Genomic DNA, 17385 nt, shown 5'->3' on the forward strand with positions numbered 1-17385 from the left:
CTCACTTTTGCAGGTGTATAACTTACCAATCCAAAAAAAAAAAGAAAAAAGAAAAAGAAAAGCATGGTAGTTCTGAAACTTGTGTATAATGAAGGTTAAAAAAATAATTGCATCGGTTGAAAAGCTTCTGCAGTGTGGAGAAGTTTAAGCTGCATACTCTCTTTTAAATCTGAATTATTATATTGATTAAGATGAAAGTCTTAAATGGCTATTAAAAACTGATTTTTTTTAGTGCCAATTAGCTTAGTGGCACAGCCTAATCTCCTTTTAATAGGAGAACCAGGGTTCGAGTCCTCCTTCCTCCGTTGTTGTAACTATTGACTTATAAAAAAGGGTTCTTTTTAGTACAGGGAAAACCTGGCTCTTGTAGAAGATTTGAAATAAATTGGTAAGGACAGTGAGCTAGAAGTATTCATTGATGAGGTTGCCAAATTTGTGATTGGAACAATACAAGGTTAGCAAGCAAAAATCACGGGTGTGTTTTTAGGTGATGATGACTAATTGAGTATGTGTTAGTGATAATAGCAGGTTTGCTCTATTAGACAGCCATTTAATATTATTTGAGATTTGCAGATTAAGAAAATTATTCTTAAATTGCTCATGTGATTTTTACAACCATTCCAAATATGCTTGTCCTTGTAGTTGCTTAGTTGATCAATAAAAAGCAAGTTGTTAATGTTGCAAGTTTGATTGAATAGGAAGTACATGAAATTGTTATAACGTGGAAATGAGGTTTACAGGAACACATTTTTTTTAATAAAAAACCTTTGAAAAATTATGGTACTATGTGTATGCTCTTCATTTTAAGGCGTTAGAATTATTGAATAGAAAATATTAACAAACATTTCAAAGTCATGCTTCAATGTGAACCCTTTTTCCCCTCACGAATTTTCTAAATATAGCTCTCCTAGGTTATTAAGTTTTAAAAGATGTGAATTCCCCCCCCCCCCCCAAAGATTCTTTATAGCCTCTTTTGCAGTTGGGTGTCTCTTGTTTGTTCTACCCTTGATCGTTTACTAATTCACAGGGTATTTATTTATTTATTTTAAAATGAATAGAATCAGAACTAATGTGCACTATCTTCTACTTAGGGTTCAGAATTTAGAAGCCAAAATGAAGTGAGAGTGTCACCTATGGTTGAAGACTGCCTTATGGTAAATAATTAGTCAGTATACAGGTTTGCTACAATATTATAAGAAGAAATAAAACTCATTGTATGGATTTTTTTATAAGACTTGGAGCCTAATCTCTCATCTTGTTTAGGTGGTTGTTAACCATTAATTTTGAGTTTTTTTTTTTTAAATTTTTTTTTTTATTATTACCTTAATAGTCTTTAAAATGTAGAAAGGATGATGCGGTGTATGTTTTACATGTAACATGGGTGATAATTTCATTAGCTTTCAATGGATCGTCAGATGTATGAGCTTTACATCTTGGTGGATTTGGTAGAATGATTAGTATGCACCATAAATTAATTTTTTCTTCCTGAATTCTTAAAGTATTAGAGGGATATGTCCCAGTGGTATGGCTTCAAATGAACACAGAAAGCTTTAATGGATATTCCTCGGCTTCCACTTCCAGATGCCTTATAGTTAAAGTAATAAAGGGAAGATGGTAACAAATTTTCCCCATCCATTGTGATAGGTAAGATCATGCTTCAAGCATTATGTTTTTCCTATCTTCAAGCATATTGCATTATCGTTGAGGGATATTGTAGCTAAGCTTTGCTTGAAAATTCTTGTTGCTACACACACACACACACACACACAAAGCTCTCCTTGTGCCTAATCTTTTTATATTGGATCCAATTAATTATCTTCTTTACCCGACTCCAAAATTTGGGGAATAAGGTTTGGTTGTTGTATCTGACTAATTATACAAAAAGGGATATTCAAAATTGTATAAATTACCGTGGAATAAACTTATGAGTCACACTGTGAAACTTTGGGAGAAAGTGGTTGAACATAGTTTAAGACATGAAACAACAATAATAGAGAATCAATTTGTTTTTATGTATTGGCTTTATGTCAAGACAATTTGCCATGGAAGCTATTTTCTAACTTAGACATCTAATGAAAAAATACAGGGAGATTTATAAAGATCTTCATATGGTTTTGTTGATCTAGAGAAAGCATATGATAGCGTCCCTAAAGAGATTTTGTGGTGGGTTTTTGGAAAAGTAAGGAGTTCCTCTAAAATTTAATTAAGAATAAGTATAACATAGTTGTAACTAGTGTGAGAACAAGTGAAGGCATTACAAGTGAGTTTCTTATCACTATAGGCTTGCACCAAGGATCAACATTATGTCTATCTTTTTGCAATAATGATGGATGAACTCATTAAATTGATTTAAGAGGAAGTCTCTTAGTGTATTTTTTTGAAGATGATATGGTTTTAGTGGATGAAACTAGAAGTATAGTTAATGCGAAGTTAGAAATTTGGTGAGACGCTTTATAATCTAAAGGCTTTTGATTAAGTAAGATTAAAACAAGGCATTTCGAATAGAATGTAAGTTTAGTAAAAGTAGAAACAAAGATGATGGGGCAATAAGACTTAATGGTCAAGAGATACAAAAAAGTGAGAGCTTTTGATATCTTAGATCAATAATTCATATAGATGGAGAGATTGAAGAGGATGATGTGAATCATAGGATTAGACTAAGGTGGATGAAGTGGAGAAGCACATTAAGATTATTGTGTGAAGTTAAGGAAATTTTTTATAAGATTACTATATGACCAGCTATGCTCTATTGTATAGAATGTTGGGTTGTTAAGAAACAACACGTTCGTGAAATGAATGTAGTTGAAATAATAATGTTAAGATGGATAAGTGAAAATAAATGGATAGATGAGATCTGAAATGTTTTGCTAAAAGATAGAGGTGACTTTTATTGATGAAAATATGATGGAGAGTTGCTTGAGATAGTTTGGTCATGTTTAGAGGAGAGCCGAGTGCAATTAATGCACTGGTAAGAAATAGTGAGTTGATTCAAGTTGGGGGAACGAAAAAAGGTAAAGGAATATAAAAAATAACATTTGTAAAAGTAGTTAAAAAGGACATGTTAATTAAAAAAATAATAGGGATTTTGACTTTGGGTGAAATAGAATTGAGGAAAAGAATACATGTGGCTGATTGAGGCTTTATTGTTGTTCATATGAGTAGAAAAGTTGCACTAATGCCTTTAAACCCATCTACTGGTTAGACTATATCATCTAGAATTTTTTTTGATTGTCTACTTGATAAAGACTTGATCTGCAGTGATCTTTTGATTGTCCACATGTATATTTCTTCCTTCGCATCCAAAAAGAGTGAATAATTGCATATCATTTTAGGATGTTTGAGTTGGTTATTTTGCCGATGGGCTCTAACCCAGGTAGATGGTGGGCTTGTGGGCTCAAGATCCATTGTTAATTTAACAATTAAAAAAAATGTTTGACTGAGTTATATTCTATTGAACTTTATAATAATAGAACTGGTGGTCTATTTTAGCTAGATATGAGTTATTTAAATAGAAGCAATTATTTACTTCTTAGTACATGGGAGGTAAACAAAAGCAGCCCCATTCAAAAAGTTAAAGGGGAAAACAGCAAAATTAACTAATGAAAAGAAGAATACTGATTAATTCTTGAAAGAAGACAGAAATGAGACCTGCAAATAACCAACAACCAAGCAAATAGCAGATAAAGATCATCTTGAGCTTATGAATGGGGATGTCAATGCACATTAAGCACAATGGTTCATCTTGCAAATTAAAGACTATACTTCTAGAACCCATCCTCCAGCTTTTATTCAGTTTCTGTTGGTAATGTCAATTCTTGATTGGCAATGTTGATTGATTACTAGATACTCACTGGCTTTGTTATATAGTTTGTACTTTTCCTGCCCTTCATTGTTGTATTTTCCTCTCATAGAATTATTAAAACTTGGGTTTGAACTAGTTTGCCAGATAACGTGCTGTTGTAAACCCAGGATATTGTATCTGCGTCAGCTTCTTGGTCATAACGTAGGAACTTTGCATCATGTGCTGATATGTCTGGTGTCTAAAATGATTTTAGTCATCTTTGGTGGACTCCAAAATGTGGGCTTGAGAATTGTTCTCTAAAATGTTTTTCATGTGGTTTTAATCATCCAGGAAAAGAAATTATCACGTGGTTCTGTTAGCTGTGATGTTGATAAGTTTCATCAGCTGTCCAAAATCCAAAAGCATTTGTGTTGCTAAATTACGCTGGAAAGATTTGTTGTTGCACACTCATGCATTACACATTCGTTCTCACGATTAATGGTTTATCTTTTTATTGATAACTAAAGGTGAGTTCTGCTAGGTAAATTTTTTTATTGAGAGTGACATTGGCTGATTTTTGAAGAATGGCTCTGTTTTGAGCAAGAATGAAATAATGATCATAATTTCAAATTACATTTTTTTTGTCAGAGGATCTAACACTGACTTGAAAATTTCTAATGCCTGGCTAACTTGGAGCAACTGCATCTTATGTTAGAAGAAGAATTGAACGGACAACAATTTGTTAGTAAATGATCTTCCTTCTCTCTCAGTCAGCAACATTTTTGATTTGTTCCAACAACCTCAGTTTGTACCTTCTGCAGGTAATCATCTCTGCATCATGGCCAGTTTATCTTTTGTTCTCATTTTTTGTTTTGACCAACTTACTTGCTGGGTAGTGCAATCTGGCCTTTAGAGGTCGCGGTGCTCGTGTTTTTTGGTCAAATCCTCTCACACAAACAAATCCTGCAAATAAATTTTCTTAAGATTAGGAAGTGAAACATGGTTGAATATTGGTATCTTATAAACAAGTAGGAACTGATGCTAATCCCTGAATGATATGAACGGAACAACCCTGCCATAAAGAATTTAAGTCAAAGATTTTCCTTTCTTTTTTTCTATTTTTTGGGGTGTTGGGGGGCGCCCCTGGGGGGGGGGGGGGGGCTCATGGAGCAATGATACACGTTTTTCTTGTGGTAGGAAAATTATATGGATATTTGATCTTTTAGATTTCGGAAGAATATGTATGATAAATTGCCAGCACTCTGAAAGTAGAAAATGTGGCTCATAGAGTATTTCTTATGTGTTTCATATTGATTGATAGACCAACTAGGCAGCGTAGATTACACATTCCAACCATTTAAGCATTATTATACATTTTTTTATTGGGAGGGTTAGTGTTGGTCTTGGGTTCAAATCTTTTGAAGCATTTCCCTTTTTTTTTTTCCCTCGTGCTTTTATGGGGACTCATTTGACTCCTATTGGGTTGGTTAATGTTCTCTCATATTTCTTTTATTTTCTGGTAGATTTATCACAGTTTGGATATGCATAATATTCTTAGACAGGCACGTTGAATTAGACTAGGCCTTAAATACAAATCTTCAGTCAACCACTTAGGTGGTGTAAGTCTATCTAAGTCAACTATGTTTTGTCTTTTAAACTAGAAGAGCAATTCACCTATCCTGTCATAGTGAGCTACTATTATGTATTATATTGTTATTGATATCTCAATATAGTACTCACAAATCTCTCCCTCTCTCTCTCTCTCTCTCTCTCTCACACACACACACACACACACACACACCACTCATTTTACCTTGCTTAATTAGTTACATAAAATTAGGTCTAAAACTGACTATCCTGAAGAAAAAAAAGGGTTTAAAACTGATTTACAAACTTCTTATACCCTTTGGTTTCTTGCAAATTTGAAATAAAGGTTATTCATAATTTCCAGGAATTTATACGATCCAATCCTCAATATAATATTTTATATGTTTGAGCAAGTGGCATTTGGAAAAGTGAAGTGCATTTTTGTGAAGTTAAAAATGTGTCTTTGTATTTTTTCTTCTTATTTCTTGTAATATGTGCATGACATAAGATGTTCTCTACAAAAGCAGATAATGTGAGGTGAAAAAATGAAGTTAGAATTCCATACCTTTCCAAAAGCAGTATTGAATTCCCTCAGTTGATAGGCCTGATAGACATTTTCTGTAAGCTTCCTTTTTGTTTAAATAGGGATAGCTATGTAGTAAATACTTGTATATAAATATTCTCTTACCTTTGAAAATTGTTGATACAGAGGTTCCAAAGTATACAGTCCGTCTTGGCAAATTCCATATCCATGATCTTGGAACATCAATTGGATTCTGGCTAGATTCATTATCTGCAAATACCTGCATGATAGTAGAATTCTTGGTTTGAAAACCATGAACTTAATGGTTTAAAATTTTTTACTAACATGAAGGGGACCAAACTATAAATAGTTCTCCCATCTCATGAGGGTAAGACTGCTTTTGATCAGTTCGATAGGATGTGGTATAGGTTTCTGACACTCCCAAGGTCAGGCTGGTAGTATTTCCAGCTGTGCTCCAGAACTTGTACAGTGAGCATATTGTTTTAATAAACTTACCTCATTAACTTGAAAGTAGGTACCGTTGAGTGGAAAGCTTCCTCTCATCGCTGTTCTGCATGGTATCTGTATTGACACGATGTAAACATCAGTAAACAATTGGAAATTGTCTATTATGTTACTGATTTATTTTCCTAAATTAATGATTATCTATGTTTTCATTAAAAGGAGTTCACTCACCAGCAGTGTCCCTCTGACTGTTTGTGCATTAGCTTCTCTTACACTATTGCATGCAAAACATGTCTTCTCGTCGCACAATTTGTTAGGTTCTTGTGATCCACACGTTCTTTCAGGTGGTTGAATTGAATTTGCAGTTTCACCTAGTTACAAATTTTGCAAATATGATTCAAATTAGATGCTAAAAATGTTACACCTTATTTTGGTGACAATATTGACTGGTCTTGGTCACCCCTTCACTTTGTCTTTGGTTCTGACTGTTTGATATATTAATATCTTTTATTTATTTATTTACGAGCATGTTGATATATTAATATCTGTAGCATATTAATTAGATTGGATGATCTCAATAGCAACTTAAGGCATTTATGTTTTTTGCTTACCTGGTGTCCATATAGCAAGAAGGTATGGGCTTGGATCATCAGGTTCTCGTCTGTCCATCTGCATTTTGTTGGTAATGCTTAAATAAAACCAAGTTTTCTAGTTAAAGGTAGATTAATAATTCTAAATTTTAGAGATTTACTAACCCCCTCCAAGAGTGGATGTGAATCTGGAAGTTCATACCTGCATTATTTCAGGATGGAAGTTGTCAGACTGCATCATGCAGACTTGTATATATATTATTTGAAAGACCGAGGGTCTTTCCAACTAGGGTTAGAGTTATTTTATATTTGATCAGAAGCTACGAGTTTCTGCTAGCAATATTCAATGATTATGATGTAAATAAATTCAAGAGATATGGATTTCGATAGCTTTGTTCAAATCTGATTTCAGTTCAGGAGGATCAATTTGAACTTGATCCAATCCAGCTCAACCCAGTTACTTGGATTTAAGATATTGAGAAGTTATCTACTTACACTTGGTGCTCTGTTCGTAGCCGACTCACATTCTTCAGTTTGGGTGTAGGGATAGAAGGATTTATGGCAACCAAAGCCTTGGACATGTCACCTTCTTGAAGTTCCATGTTCTCTTGCATGTAATTTTGAAGATTCGTTGTGAACTCTTTAATGTTGAGTTTGATGATAGGAATTTCATCAGGATCCTCATAGAATGCATCCTCAATGTCGCTTTCTGTTGCCTCTGTGCATTCTTGTTCTGGTGTTGCTGGTTCCTCAATGATTGGCTCGCATGTGCGGCTTTCATATTCTGTTACTTTCAGTGAGTTGTTCTCAGGTGGAGGTAATTGCATGGGGTTGATAACTACTGCAGGGTTTCTCTCGGTTGCAATGGGAACAGATGAACTCACAATACTCTTCTCTTCTGGCCCTGGCAGGGCAAGCCTTGCACTGCACAAAATAGGGCTTTTTGTCAGTTTCAAAAAGAGAATATGTGACTCATTTATACGGGAAGAACAATGGTCTTTCTTTTTTTTTCTGCCTTCAATTTTCTGATAAGGTGACTTGCATTTTGTTCTTCTAGTTTTTCTTCATTTTTTGCCTTTTTGTTCTCATGCCTTATTTACTTAAAGGTTTCAAATTTCATCTGGGGTCATATCACAAAGGAATTAATTACTTCTTGTTTATAGGACTAGGAGCCATGGGTAGTTATTTAGTATTATTATTTTTGATAATTTGATAGTTGGGGGAGGGGGGATTTGAACCTTGGATTTAGAAGCACTAGGAAGTGCTAGTTGAGTTACAAGGCTTTAGCTTTTATTAATTTATAATTATAAATATTATTGGGCCCTTGTGAATTAAATACTAATTTATATATTTTAAGGCATTGTAGTTGTCAAATCATTGAGGCTTGAATATTTTTTATGGAGAATACTAGTAGTTCTGATGAATTGCTTTAAGATTATATGCCTTCATTATAGTGGCAGTAGAGATAGCAATAGGACAGATTTTGGGATGCAAACCTTGCGAAAGCACTTGCGAAGTGCCTGCACTCTCCTCTCATTGGACAAGCATTGCAATTTGGTTTACTTTTTGTGCAGAAAACCTGCATAGATATCAAAGCATGTGACAAATTTTTTCCTTTTCTTTAGTTGGTAGGTACAAATATTCTGTTGAACACTACAGCATATGAAAACTGTATGTTGCTACATACCTTTCCAAAAGTAATCAATTGGTAGTGCAGTTCATACCTGTTGTAGCAATGGTTCTTAGTCAGTAATAGCAATTCTTTTATCCTAATTATTTGTGTGGAAATACTTGCATAATAAAAATTGATGAGAGTGGATGCAAGGTTACAGTGTTCGTTGATCAAGTTTGCATAATCTTGGCCACAAATATTTTTGAATTGACTCCAGCATTGGATACCTGTGTAGGATTTTGATTATCATTTCTGAACAGTGGAAGGATATAGTTATCGTTAAATGGCATTTGTACTTACAGTTCTAGGAGGTGTAACTGAAGTGACTCAGGCAAGGGTTGGAGGGGAACCCAGCCCAATCGAACTGCTATCCTTCCAACATTAGTGTCAACCTTTATGAAAACATTAATTAATATGTTAATTGACAGATATTCTTCACCCCTTATGCATGGGAAGTAGATTTAATATAAATCTTACTGGAAAAGCAAGATGATGGAGTGTTAAAAGCCGCACACACTCTACACTTTTCAACCCGAGCCCTCGTATGCTTAACAAATAATCCCTGCAAGAAAAAATGACAATTTATTTTATTACAATTAGATGCAGTACAGTATTTGTTCCAGACTTGGACCATTTTGTGTTTCGTGAAGCATTGTTAACTTAGTGGCCGTAGCATGTAATATTTTAGAAGTGAGGTGGTTATGGAATGGCTTACTTTGCTTTATCAGGGGGAACATCTCTTAACCATTCCAGATCGATACTTCCATGATCTTTAACCACTCGGTTTAGGAATGCCTGCAATATTTTGAAACCAGTGTTACTAATAAAAATTTTTGAAACAATTGTTACTTTTTTTGGGCAAAGAATAATTGTGTTAAATAATGCTATATTTGTGGAGCTGCTTGAAGCTGATAATTGCAAAAAAGAAAGCTTTGAAGACTAGTTTAGAAGGTGTACCTTAATTCGTTCTGCCAGCATATTATTCATCCCCCGCTCTTTTATAGCGTTAGATATCTCAAGAACATTTGCACATCTTACTGCTTCGTAGTCCAGTGAGTCCTGTGCATCTCTGCTTCTTTCATTGTTCCTACTATTGGCTGGCACTTGCATTCTTAAACTGTCCCAGTCAAATGTACTTTTTTTCTCACTCTCCACCTTTCCTTTTTTTGCTTTTGAAATTTTTGCATTTGTTCCACTATATGCTTGAACAGAAGAATAAGCTTGCCCATTTGAATTTGGTTCAAACAATCCTTTTTCCAAGTGTATTTGCTCATTTACTACAGAGGTTCTCTCCTCTGCAGTTTCAGTGAGTTTAGGGACACTCAGGACATGCTGCATGGCATTATTCTGGCTTTTAGCCAGTGCATCAGCAGGTTGTACAGGTTCTGTAAATGATGGGGTTTGCAATTGAAGGGCCTTCATATCATGTTGATGGTTGTGGCAGGACGGTTGATTATGTACAGTGTGTAGTACTGGTTGAGAAATACTTTCTTGTTGCTCTGAGTGGTTGCTTAATGGTACATATGGGCCCATTCTTGGGGTATCTTGACACTGCAATTGCCCTTTCTGTTGCACTGTGTTTTTAGCTCCCCTTCTTTCCTGTACTTTCGTCCTAAAGCCTTTCCCATTTGCATCTTTTGCAGTTGAAGACCAGGGGGATATGCTTTCCTCACTCAATGCTTCAAAATCCTCTACTTCAGGTACTCTAGAGTCTGGGATCATGTGCAAATGATAGTTATCTGAAGCAGCCACTTGTACTTGCATTCGTAAATTGTCAGGATTGTTTGGATAAGTAAATGCAGAAGGTCCATTGGAATCATCTCTGTCCAATCTTGACTTTTTCTGGCCATGCTCTATATATTCGGACTGCTTATGCCCATACCTGGATCCCTCATCCATAAGTGGACAACTGTTTTCGTGGCTGTAAAATTCCTGGAATGTGGTCTTCTCCATCTGTAGAAGATTTGTTAAAGTTGGAAAATAAACCTCACTGTGTTTGCCCCCATTTATAAAATCTTCTGCTTCTGAATTGGAGCCTGAGGAGGATTTTAGTCCTCCAGTGCCTTGAATGATTGAGGAATCAAAAGAATCTTGTGATGATATGACTTCTTCCTCCATGCTCTGACTATGTGCATCCATTAGGCTCCTCCTCTCTATTCCTGTGGTTTCACTGTCTCTTTGATGCTCTGTTAATTCATGGTGTGCCATATAGCTTCCATTGTAGATTGTTTGACTTGATACCTTTTCAAGACATCTGGTGGTGTCATCTTGATTTATAATGCAGACTTCTGATTCCTCAACTAGTGTGTCTGTCCCAATGTTGTCACATGTCCTGTTGTTGCTTGTTGACTTGAGAGGAAATCGTGCTGCCAGAGACATGAAAGCAGAGCTGCAAAGAGAAGGGAAGAAATCATAAACATTGTTTACTCTCATGGGAAATTTGGTTGTGGAATTATGTGAAAATAATAAATTACCTTGAAAGATGGTCTGAAACATTTTGGGTAAGGAAGACTCCTATCACTGAGTCAACAACTGATCCTTTCCATCGCGAGAAGCGTCTATCTCCTGTGAAGTGTGTCATTTTATTTTATGGTTAATATCATCTAGTTGGACAACTTTCTATGTAATTAGTTGGTTTTCTTAGTTGGTTCACATTAGATATAATATTTGTCATAGAAACTTTTAGCAAACTTTCCGATGACTTTAATTTGAGGTCTACTACATTAAATCTATGCCTTCTTTGTTAATTTTTTTCTTACGTATTATTTATTTTATTGATTTAAATTTCTATGTGCCAGTTCTGTGCTCATCTTTAATTATTATTGTTTTTTAAACTGAGTTAGATTTACATTTTCCATGCGTAGTACACTTTCTTCATCATTGGTTCTCTGTTTGCCTCTTCTACATAACACCTACCAAATTTTTTATTAGTTGCAAATTTGCCATTTGGTAAGCATTTTATTTAGAAAGTTTATTCTAAAAGAAAAATCATTCTCCCAATATCTGCAATTCAGTGATGGTTTTTTTATCCTATTGTTTCCCATATTATTATTCGTTTCTTCATCTTTGATCTTTTGAACTTCATATAGTGACCTTCTAGTTTTGTAATACTGTGTTTATTCATACATCTCTTCCTGGTTTTGTTCTGATGTGTCAACTCTTTTATGTTTTTAGTTAACTCTACTATTAAATAATTAAAAGAGCACGCCTTAATAAAAAATTCAAAAGGGAATACTTCAAACAAATGTAGATCTGACCATCTTGAGGTTAAAGTATGTGAATTGCAGAAGACTTGATTATGATTCGAAGTGAGAGGCTAAGATTGTTAGGACTGTACCTTGAACAAGGTGCATTCTTGCAATAAATGAGTCAGCTCGGCCACGAAAAACTTTCCTTTCCTCTTCCCACCATTTCTCCTTCTCCTTGTCAGTTCCGTCAAGGCCTTCAGTTCCTTCTTTACCCATCAAAAGATTCCAAAGTCTATTTGTTTCTGGGTCAAGGTCTACTTTAGGCCGTGGCTTACGTTTCTTCAAAAATTCGACCTCTCCATATGGAACAAGTGCACCATCTCCTTTGTATAGGACAAGTGCTTTATGCTCTTGCCCTATCAATTTGTTGCTTCCCTCATTAAGATGAAGACCCTCCATTTTATATGTTATCTCATCAATAGGTGTGTGGTATGCTGGTGGACCTATAAACATCAAGAGGTTATCAATATAGTGAGCAGAAAACACACTAATATATTACATGGAACCTTACGAAATGCTACAGTAATTTTTTAATTTTATAATATGGAAATTACCTTTTGTTTTTGCTGAGGATTTCTGATGGTCATAATTGGCATCTTGGATTTTAAGCTTTTTATTTCTTCTAGCTGACTTCACACCGGAAGTTTGGAGTAACTGTCCGTTCTCCAGTTCAGGAACTTGTTTGGGAGGGGATTGCTGGTGCAGGTTACAATCCTGAATGGCAGCTAGGGAAGGAAAGCTTTGGACCAGAGTTAGGCTGTTGGTCTCTCCCATCCTTTCTGTGTGTGAATGCAGTTCAGATGAAAACTGTTGCATTGGCAGAAAGTTTCTGGCAGCCATGGAATGATTGGTCCTGTCAGTGGTAAATTTGTTTACTTCACTTAGTCTCAATGCAATTTTGTTACTTTCCAAGTATGAATTCAAAATTTCATGGTTCGTTTTTGTAGTACAGCCATTTGCATTGGTATCATGCCCATGTTTTGTCGTAACATTTCCCCAACCATCTTCAACTGCTGTAACACAATGCATTCCAGGGATGTTTGTATGGAATCCACTCTCAATTTTCTTCTTTTTGTGGCTTTCTGAAAAACCCGTGCTAACAACGCAACCATTTCCGTGAGATTCATGCACTTGAGATATCTCTTGGCACAACAATGAGCCCATTGGGTTTTTGATACTGGGATGCGCATGCTCGGTAGTGTGAGAATGTTGTCTCTTGTACCCCCTTGCTGCACTCAAATTGGATTGAAAATTTTGCACTGGTTGAGGGGTGGACATTGCTTTCTCAATGCTTTCACGATTAGTTTTTGCTTGAAAGACAACTTGGTCCATTCCTTCTGCATGAATTTGTTGCTGTATGGGAGTGAAGCCATTTCTGCACCTGTTCTGGGTGGGATTAGTATATCCCTTTTCTACATTTCTCTCAATGGCACGTAAATCTTCTATTTGCCGGTCTTTTGTTGTAGCTAATTGGGCTACACTTGCTTGCCATTCTTGTAGTGATCTATAGTCAGTCTGTAGTGGATTCACGGAAGGGGTTAGGTTACTTATGGTTTCAGGTGGCTGGTATTCTACCATTAATTCATTCCGTTGGTCTATCTGCACAGCTGACTTCACTCTATATATTCCAGAGCACAATTGTGTAGCTTGAGTGTCTGAATTTGAAATGAAGGTCCTTTGATTTCTATGCTGCAACTCTTGCTGACCATCTACTTTGCCTTGGCTTTCATCTCTGGTCTTCTCCAAGTCAAAATTTAAAACTCTTCTGCATGATTTTAGTGCGGTTCCATCTTTAGGATCTGTCGTCCCCCTTGTAGCATCTGCATGTTCAGTTATTGGTTCTTTCTGAACATTCTTACGTACATATTTTCTCTTTCCTGTTGGTTTCTCTGCAGTAGTTTTTGGAGTTGCAGGCTTCCTAGTTCTTTTGGGTTTGCCTTCAGTGATTACCTTGGGCCTGTGTTTTCTTCGTCTTGGTGGTTTCTGTTGAGGTGTCTTGTTCAGATCAATGCCTAGATCTTCCTTCTCAGAATATTTGTTTTCCTGGTGTAGTGTAGAAATGGCAGCAGGTGATGAGTCTACAATGCTCTGCAGGAGTTCATCACTATGTTGCTGAGGTACCTGGTTTCCTGTTGATGTGACTAAATTCTCCTTGTCTTTCTCATAACTTGAGATTTCGTTTCTTGTGAAGTCCAATGTTGCAGAAAGCTGGTTGTTATCCAACTTGCTGACACTATCTGGTGCTAATGTTATTGGTCTGAACTGGAGGGTGTCGGTAACACCAGAGACAGCATCTGTTTCTGTTGGTGGAGAATTCAGATCATAGTACGGTTGGTGTGGTACAGGGAATCCATCTGTAGGGAAAAATCGTTTTTGTTGTTTTCAATTGGTTGCTTAATGAAAAGCAAATTAACAATGAAAAAAACATTATGCAAATCCAATGGAGATGAAGTTATTCTTTCTTTTGACATTCCAATAAACTATTTTGTTTCTGATAGCATTTGCTTTGATTACAGTAAGCATCAGTCATTTCATTGATTCTTTTGGCATATTAAAAAGAAAAAAGAGCAGCATGATTAAAATGCCCTTTGCTTTTCTGATTGCCATTTGACAACCACAAAACAAATCAAGTGTTTTTCATTTTATAATGACAACTGAGATGAATGTTTTGTATCATCATAGTGGTTGTGACACTTGATGCCAAATGGATTTTTCTTTTTTAATTGCATTATAAGTAAAAAAAATCACAATGATTTATTTTATTTTAATTTTTATTTATATTACCCCAAAAGCAAAAGAATTGTCAAACATAAATTGAACTGGAAGTACTTTATTTTATTTTATTTTATGAGAAATTATAGGGTAAATGTTAAAATACTTCTGCGGAAATGATTCAATTTTCATATCGTATAAATAATCCCCATGAAGCAAGCAGTCATCATCTATTGTGAATCTGTATCATTGATGTGGAAATATGCTTAGAAAAAAAAAAATTGATGTGGAAATATGCTTAGAAAAAAAAAAAATTGATGTGGAAATACAAGTACACAACTACATGCTTAATGAAAGATTTGGGATTAAGAGCTACTGCAAGAAATTGACTGATTTATTTCCACTTGGTATCAAATGTTGATCCGGTCTTTTTTACTTTATTTTTAAATTTTTATTTCCACTTCATATACTAGTTTCATCACTGAGGAATGAGCCAACCAAAAAAAAAAAAAATCATAAAATGATCCTCTTTGAATAATTTGTATTTGGCAGTCTTAACTAAAGGAGAGAGAAGAAATCACTTACTCAGAGGAATCTGGGAGAAGCTGTCAACGTTGCTCATTGACTTTGAACCAGAGTAGTGATTATGATTGCCGAGAAACAAGCTACCCAGATATGAATCTCTTCCATTGTTGTCAATTTGAGCATGCATATTCGGAATCAGAGGTGTATTTGCCAAATTACTCAAGGGGGTATAACCAGAGTGGTGATTCTGGTTGTTGAGAAACAGAGTGCCAGAGTGATTCTGTCTCTGGTTGCAGTCAACTTGAGAACGCGAATTTGGAATCAGAGGTCTATCTGAGGCAATGTTTACACTTCTGTTGAGGCCTCTGTTTGCAGTGGCTAGAAAATCTGCATTCTGCATTAGCAGAAGCTGCGTTATTGGGTTAGTCTTCCAAGCAGTGGTGTCATTATCAAAGGTCTGAGTATAGGGGCTTACAATGTGATCAATCATCCGGGCTTTCTCAGCCAAGCCTCCATCATAACCATAGCATCCTCCATTCTGAACTACCTGTCCAATTGGGTTCAAATTTTGCACGAACCCGTTGCAATTCTGCACCTCTTCTGCATACCCATTTGAGTATCCGGCCAGATGCCAATTTGGTGTCCCCAGTTGGTTCCCAAGCCGGTCGACTGGGATCGGAGGAGATCTTGTTGGAATTGGCTTCTCTGGTGTGACAGGTATCCAAGAATCCATAAATTGAAGTTGCTTATCCGGTGGAATCAAAACTCCCCCTCTAAAATTCATTCTCGTCCCCTGGGAATTCCTGCACAATTCTTCCACTTCTCTGTTTTTCTTAACTCAAATCCTCTTAGCAGCTAAAATTTTGCTGCTAAGCGCCAAAACCCTGTGTTTTCTGACAGCCCTTGTTTTATTTTTTCCCATTTGCCTGAATTCTACTCTGCCAAAGCCCCCAAACACATTTCTTTCTCATACAACCTTCACCTGACACTGAAAATGCATCGAGACAGCGAAAGATTAATGGGAAAAAAAATAAATAAATAAAATTTCCTTCCAGATAAAAAGAGCCAAAAAGGTGAAAAACAATAGCATCTTTGTTATAAACGCTGGAGAAATCAATATATTTCCCAGAAATCTTCAACAAGTGAAGCCAGCTATATCTTACTCAATGAAAAAAAACATGGAAGCATGAGAGGAAACATAATAAAGAAAGCAGAAGTGGTATGTGTTTGATGGATAATAACAATTCTGATTTTGAGTAGTAAATTGGGTAAATTTAATCCGGTTTAAATGGCTAGGATCATGGGGCCAAAAAAAAGGCTTTAACAAAATCTTGATGGAATCTTGTTGTGATATGGAAGAAGTATAACAACTTATTTGGTCTTGGTCAATATGCATGAATTAAACATGAAAATGAAAATGGTTATAATATATTTGTTGAGCTCACCGACCGATCTGACAGTGAGTCTGGTGGCCGGAGTTGGGTTCCCTCTGAGCTGAGTCAATGCCGGAAAATAAACCCGTCAGTCTCTAATGGAGAGAGAGAGAGAGAGAGAGAGAGAGGGAGAAAGAGAGAGAGAGAGAGAGGAAAGAGAGAAAGTAGAGAGAGAGAGGAAAAGGGGCAGCAAAAGAAACCAAACAAGTACTCCTTACTATATATAAACGAATACGAAATAATAGTAAAAAAAAAAAAAATACAATACTTTGTTGGGGGCACACCTCTTTGTATTTATAAACTGGGCACACCCCTTCATGGTTAATGGCTTTACAAAACTATGAATCACCTTTTTGTTGCCTTTGTTGCCTAAATTTAAAACATTGCCTTGTTTGATTGCATAGAAGAAAAATAAAAAATAAAAAATAAAAAAAGTACAGCATGGCACTGATTTTAATTGTTAACCATTATTTTTTTTTTGTTGAAATTGTTAACCATTATTGTCATTAACTCCAAAAAAATAATAATGTGTATTTAATACTAGTAGAATTAGAGCACTCTGTTGTGCACATGAAACCTCTTTATCATAAATAATTCAGTTTTATATTAAATTTTTAATAAATTAAAATTCTTTCCGCTTGTAATAATTTATTTATTGTTCTATAATATATATATATATATATATCAGAAAATTATATATTTTGTTTACTTTGACTAAAATTTTTTAAGTGTACCAAACTAATCTATTTTGTCTCTATTTTTCTTCGTGAATAACGATAATATCTCCACTGAAAAAGCAGATATTCTTTTACTTGAGATTGTTTAACTAGTCTACTATTTTCCGAGATG

At 35.4% G+C, this 17385-nt stretch overlaps 1 protein-coding gene across 3 annotated transcripts; it reads right to left on the reverse strand.

Moving 5' to 3' along the window:
- Positions 1-4270: 4270 nt before the first annotated feature.
- LOC142614995 (transcriptional activator DEMETER) lies at positions 4271-16727 on the reverse strand. Of its 3 annotated transcripts, XM_075787640.1 has the most exons (21): positions 16553-16727; positions 15579-16091; positions 15164-15497; positions 12421-14220; positions 11956-12309; positions 11093-11183; positions 9576-11007; positions 9334-9413; positions 9096-9180; positions 8919-9010; positions 8777-8845; positions 8634-8670; positions 8443-8525; positions 7442-7870; positions 7112-7148; positions 6968-7025; positions 6588-6727; positions 6408-6473; positions 6057-6171; positions 5934-5972; positions 4271-4744 (listed from the first exon to the last, which is right to left on the reverse strand). In XM_075787640.1, exons 2-21 carry the CDS (start codon positions 15885-15887, stop codon positions 4629-4631), a joined length of 5766 nt encoding a protein of 1921 aa, XP_075643755.1. In that variant the 5' UTR covers positions 15888-16091; positions 16553-16727; the 3' UTR covers positions 4271-4628. The 3 variants fall into 3 exon arrangements, with proteins under 3 accessions (XP_075643755.1, XP_075643754.1, XP_075643753.1); XM_075787639.1 differs by lacking the exon at positions 16553-16727 and having other exon boundaries at positions 15164-15512; positions 15579-16029; XM_075787638.1 differs by lacking the exon at positions 16553-16727 and having other exon boundaries at positions 15164-16054.
- Between the last annotated feature and the right edge of the window lie 658 nt (positions 16728-17385).

Source organism: Castanea sativa, chromosome 11, assembly GCF_040712315.1.
Source record: "Castanea sativa cultivar Marrone di Chiusa Pesio chromosome 11, ASM4071231v1".
Classification (NCBI taxonomy): Eukaryota; Viridiplantae; Streptophyta; class Magnoliopsida; order Fagales; family Fagaceae; genus Castanea; species Castanea sativa.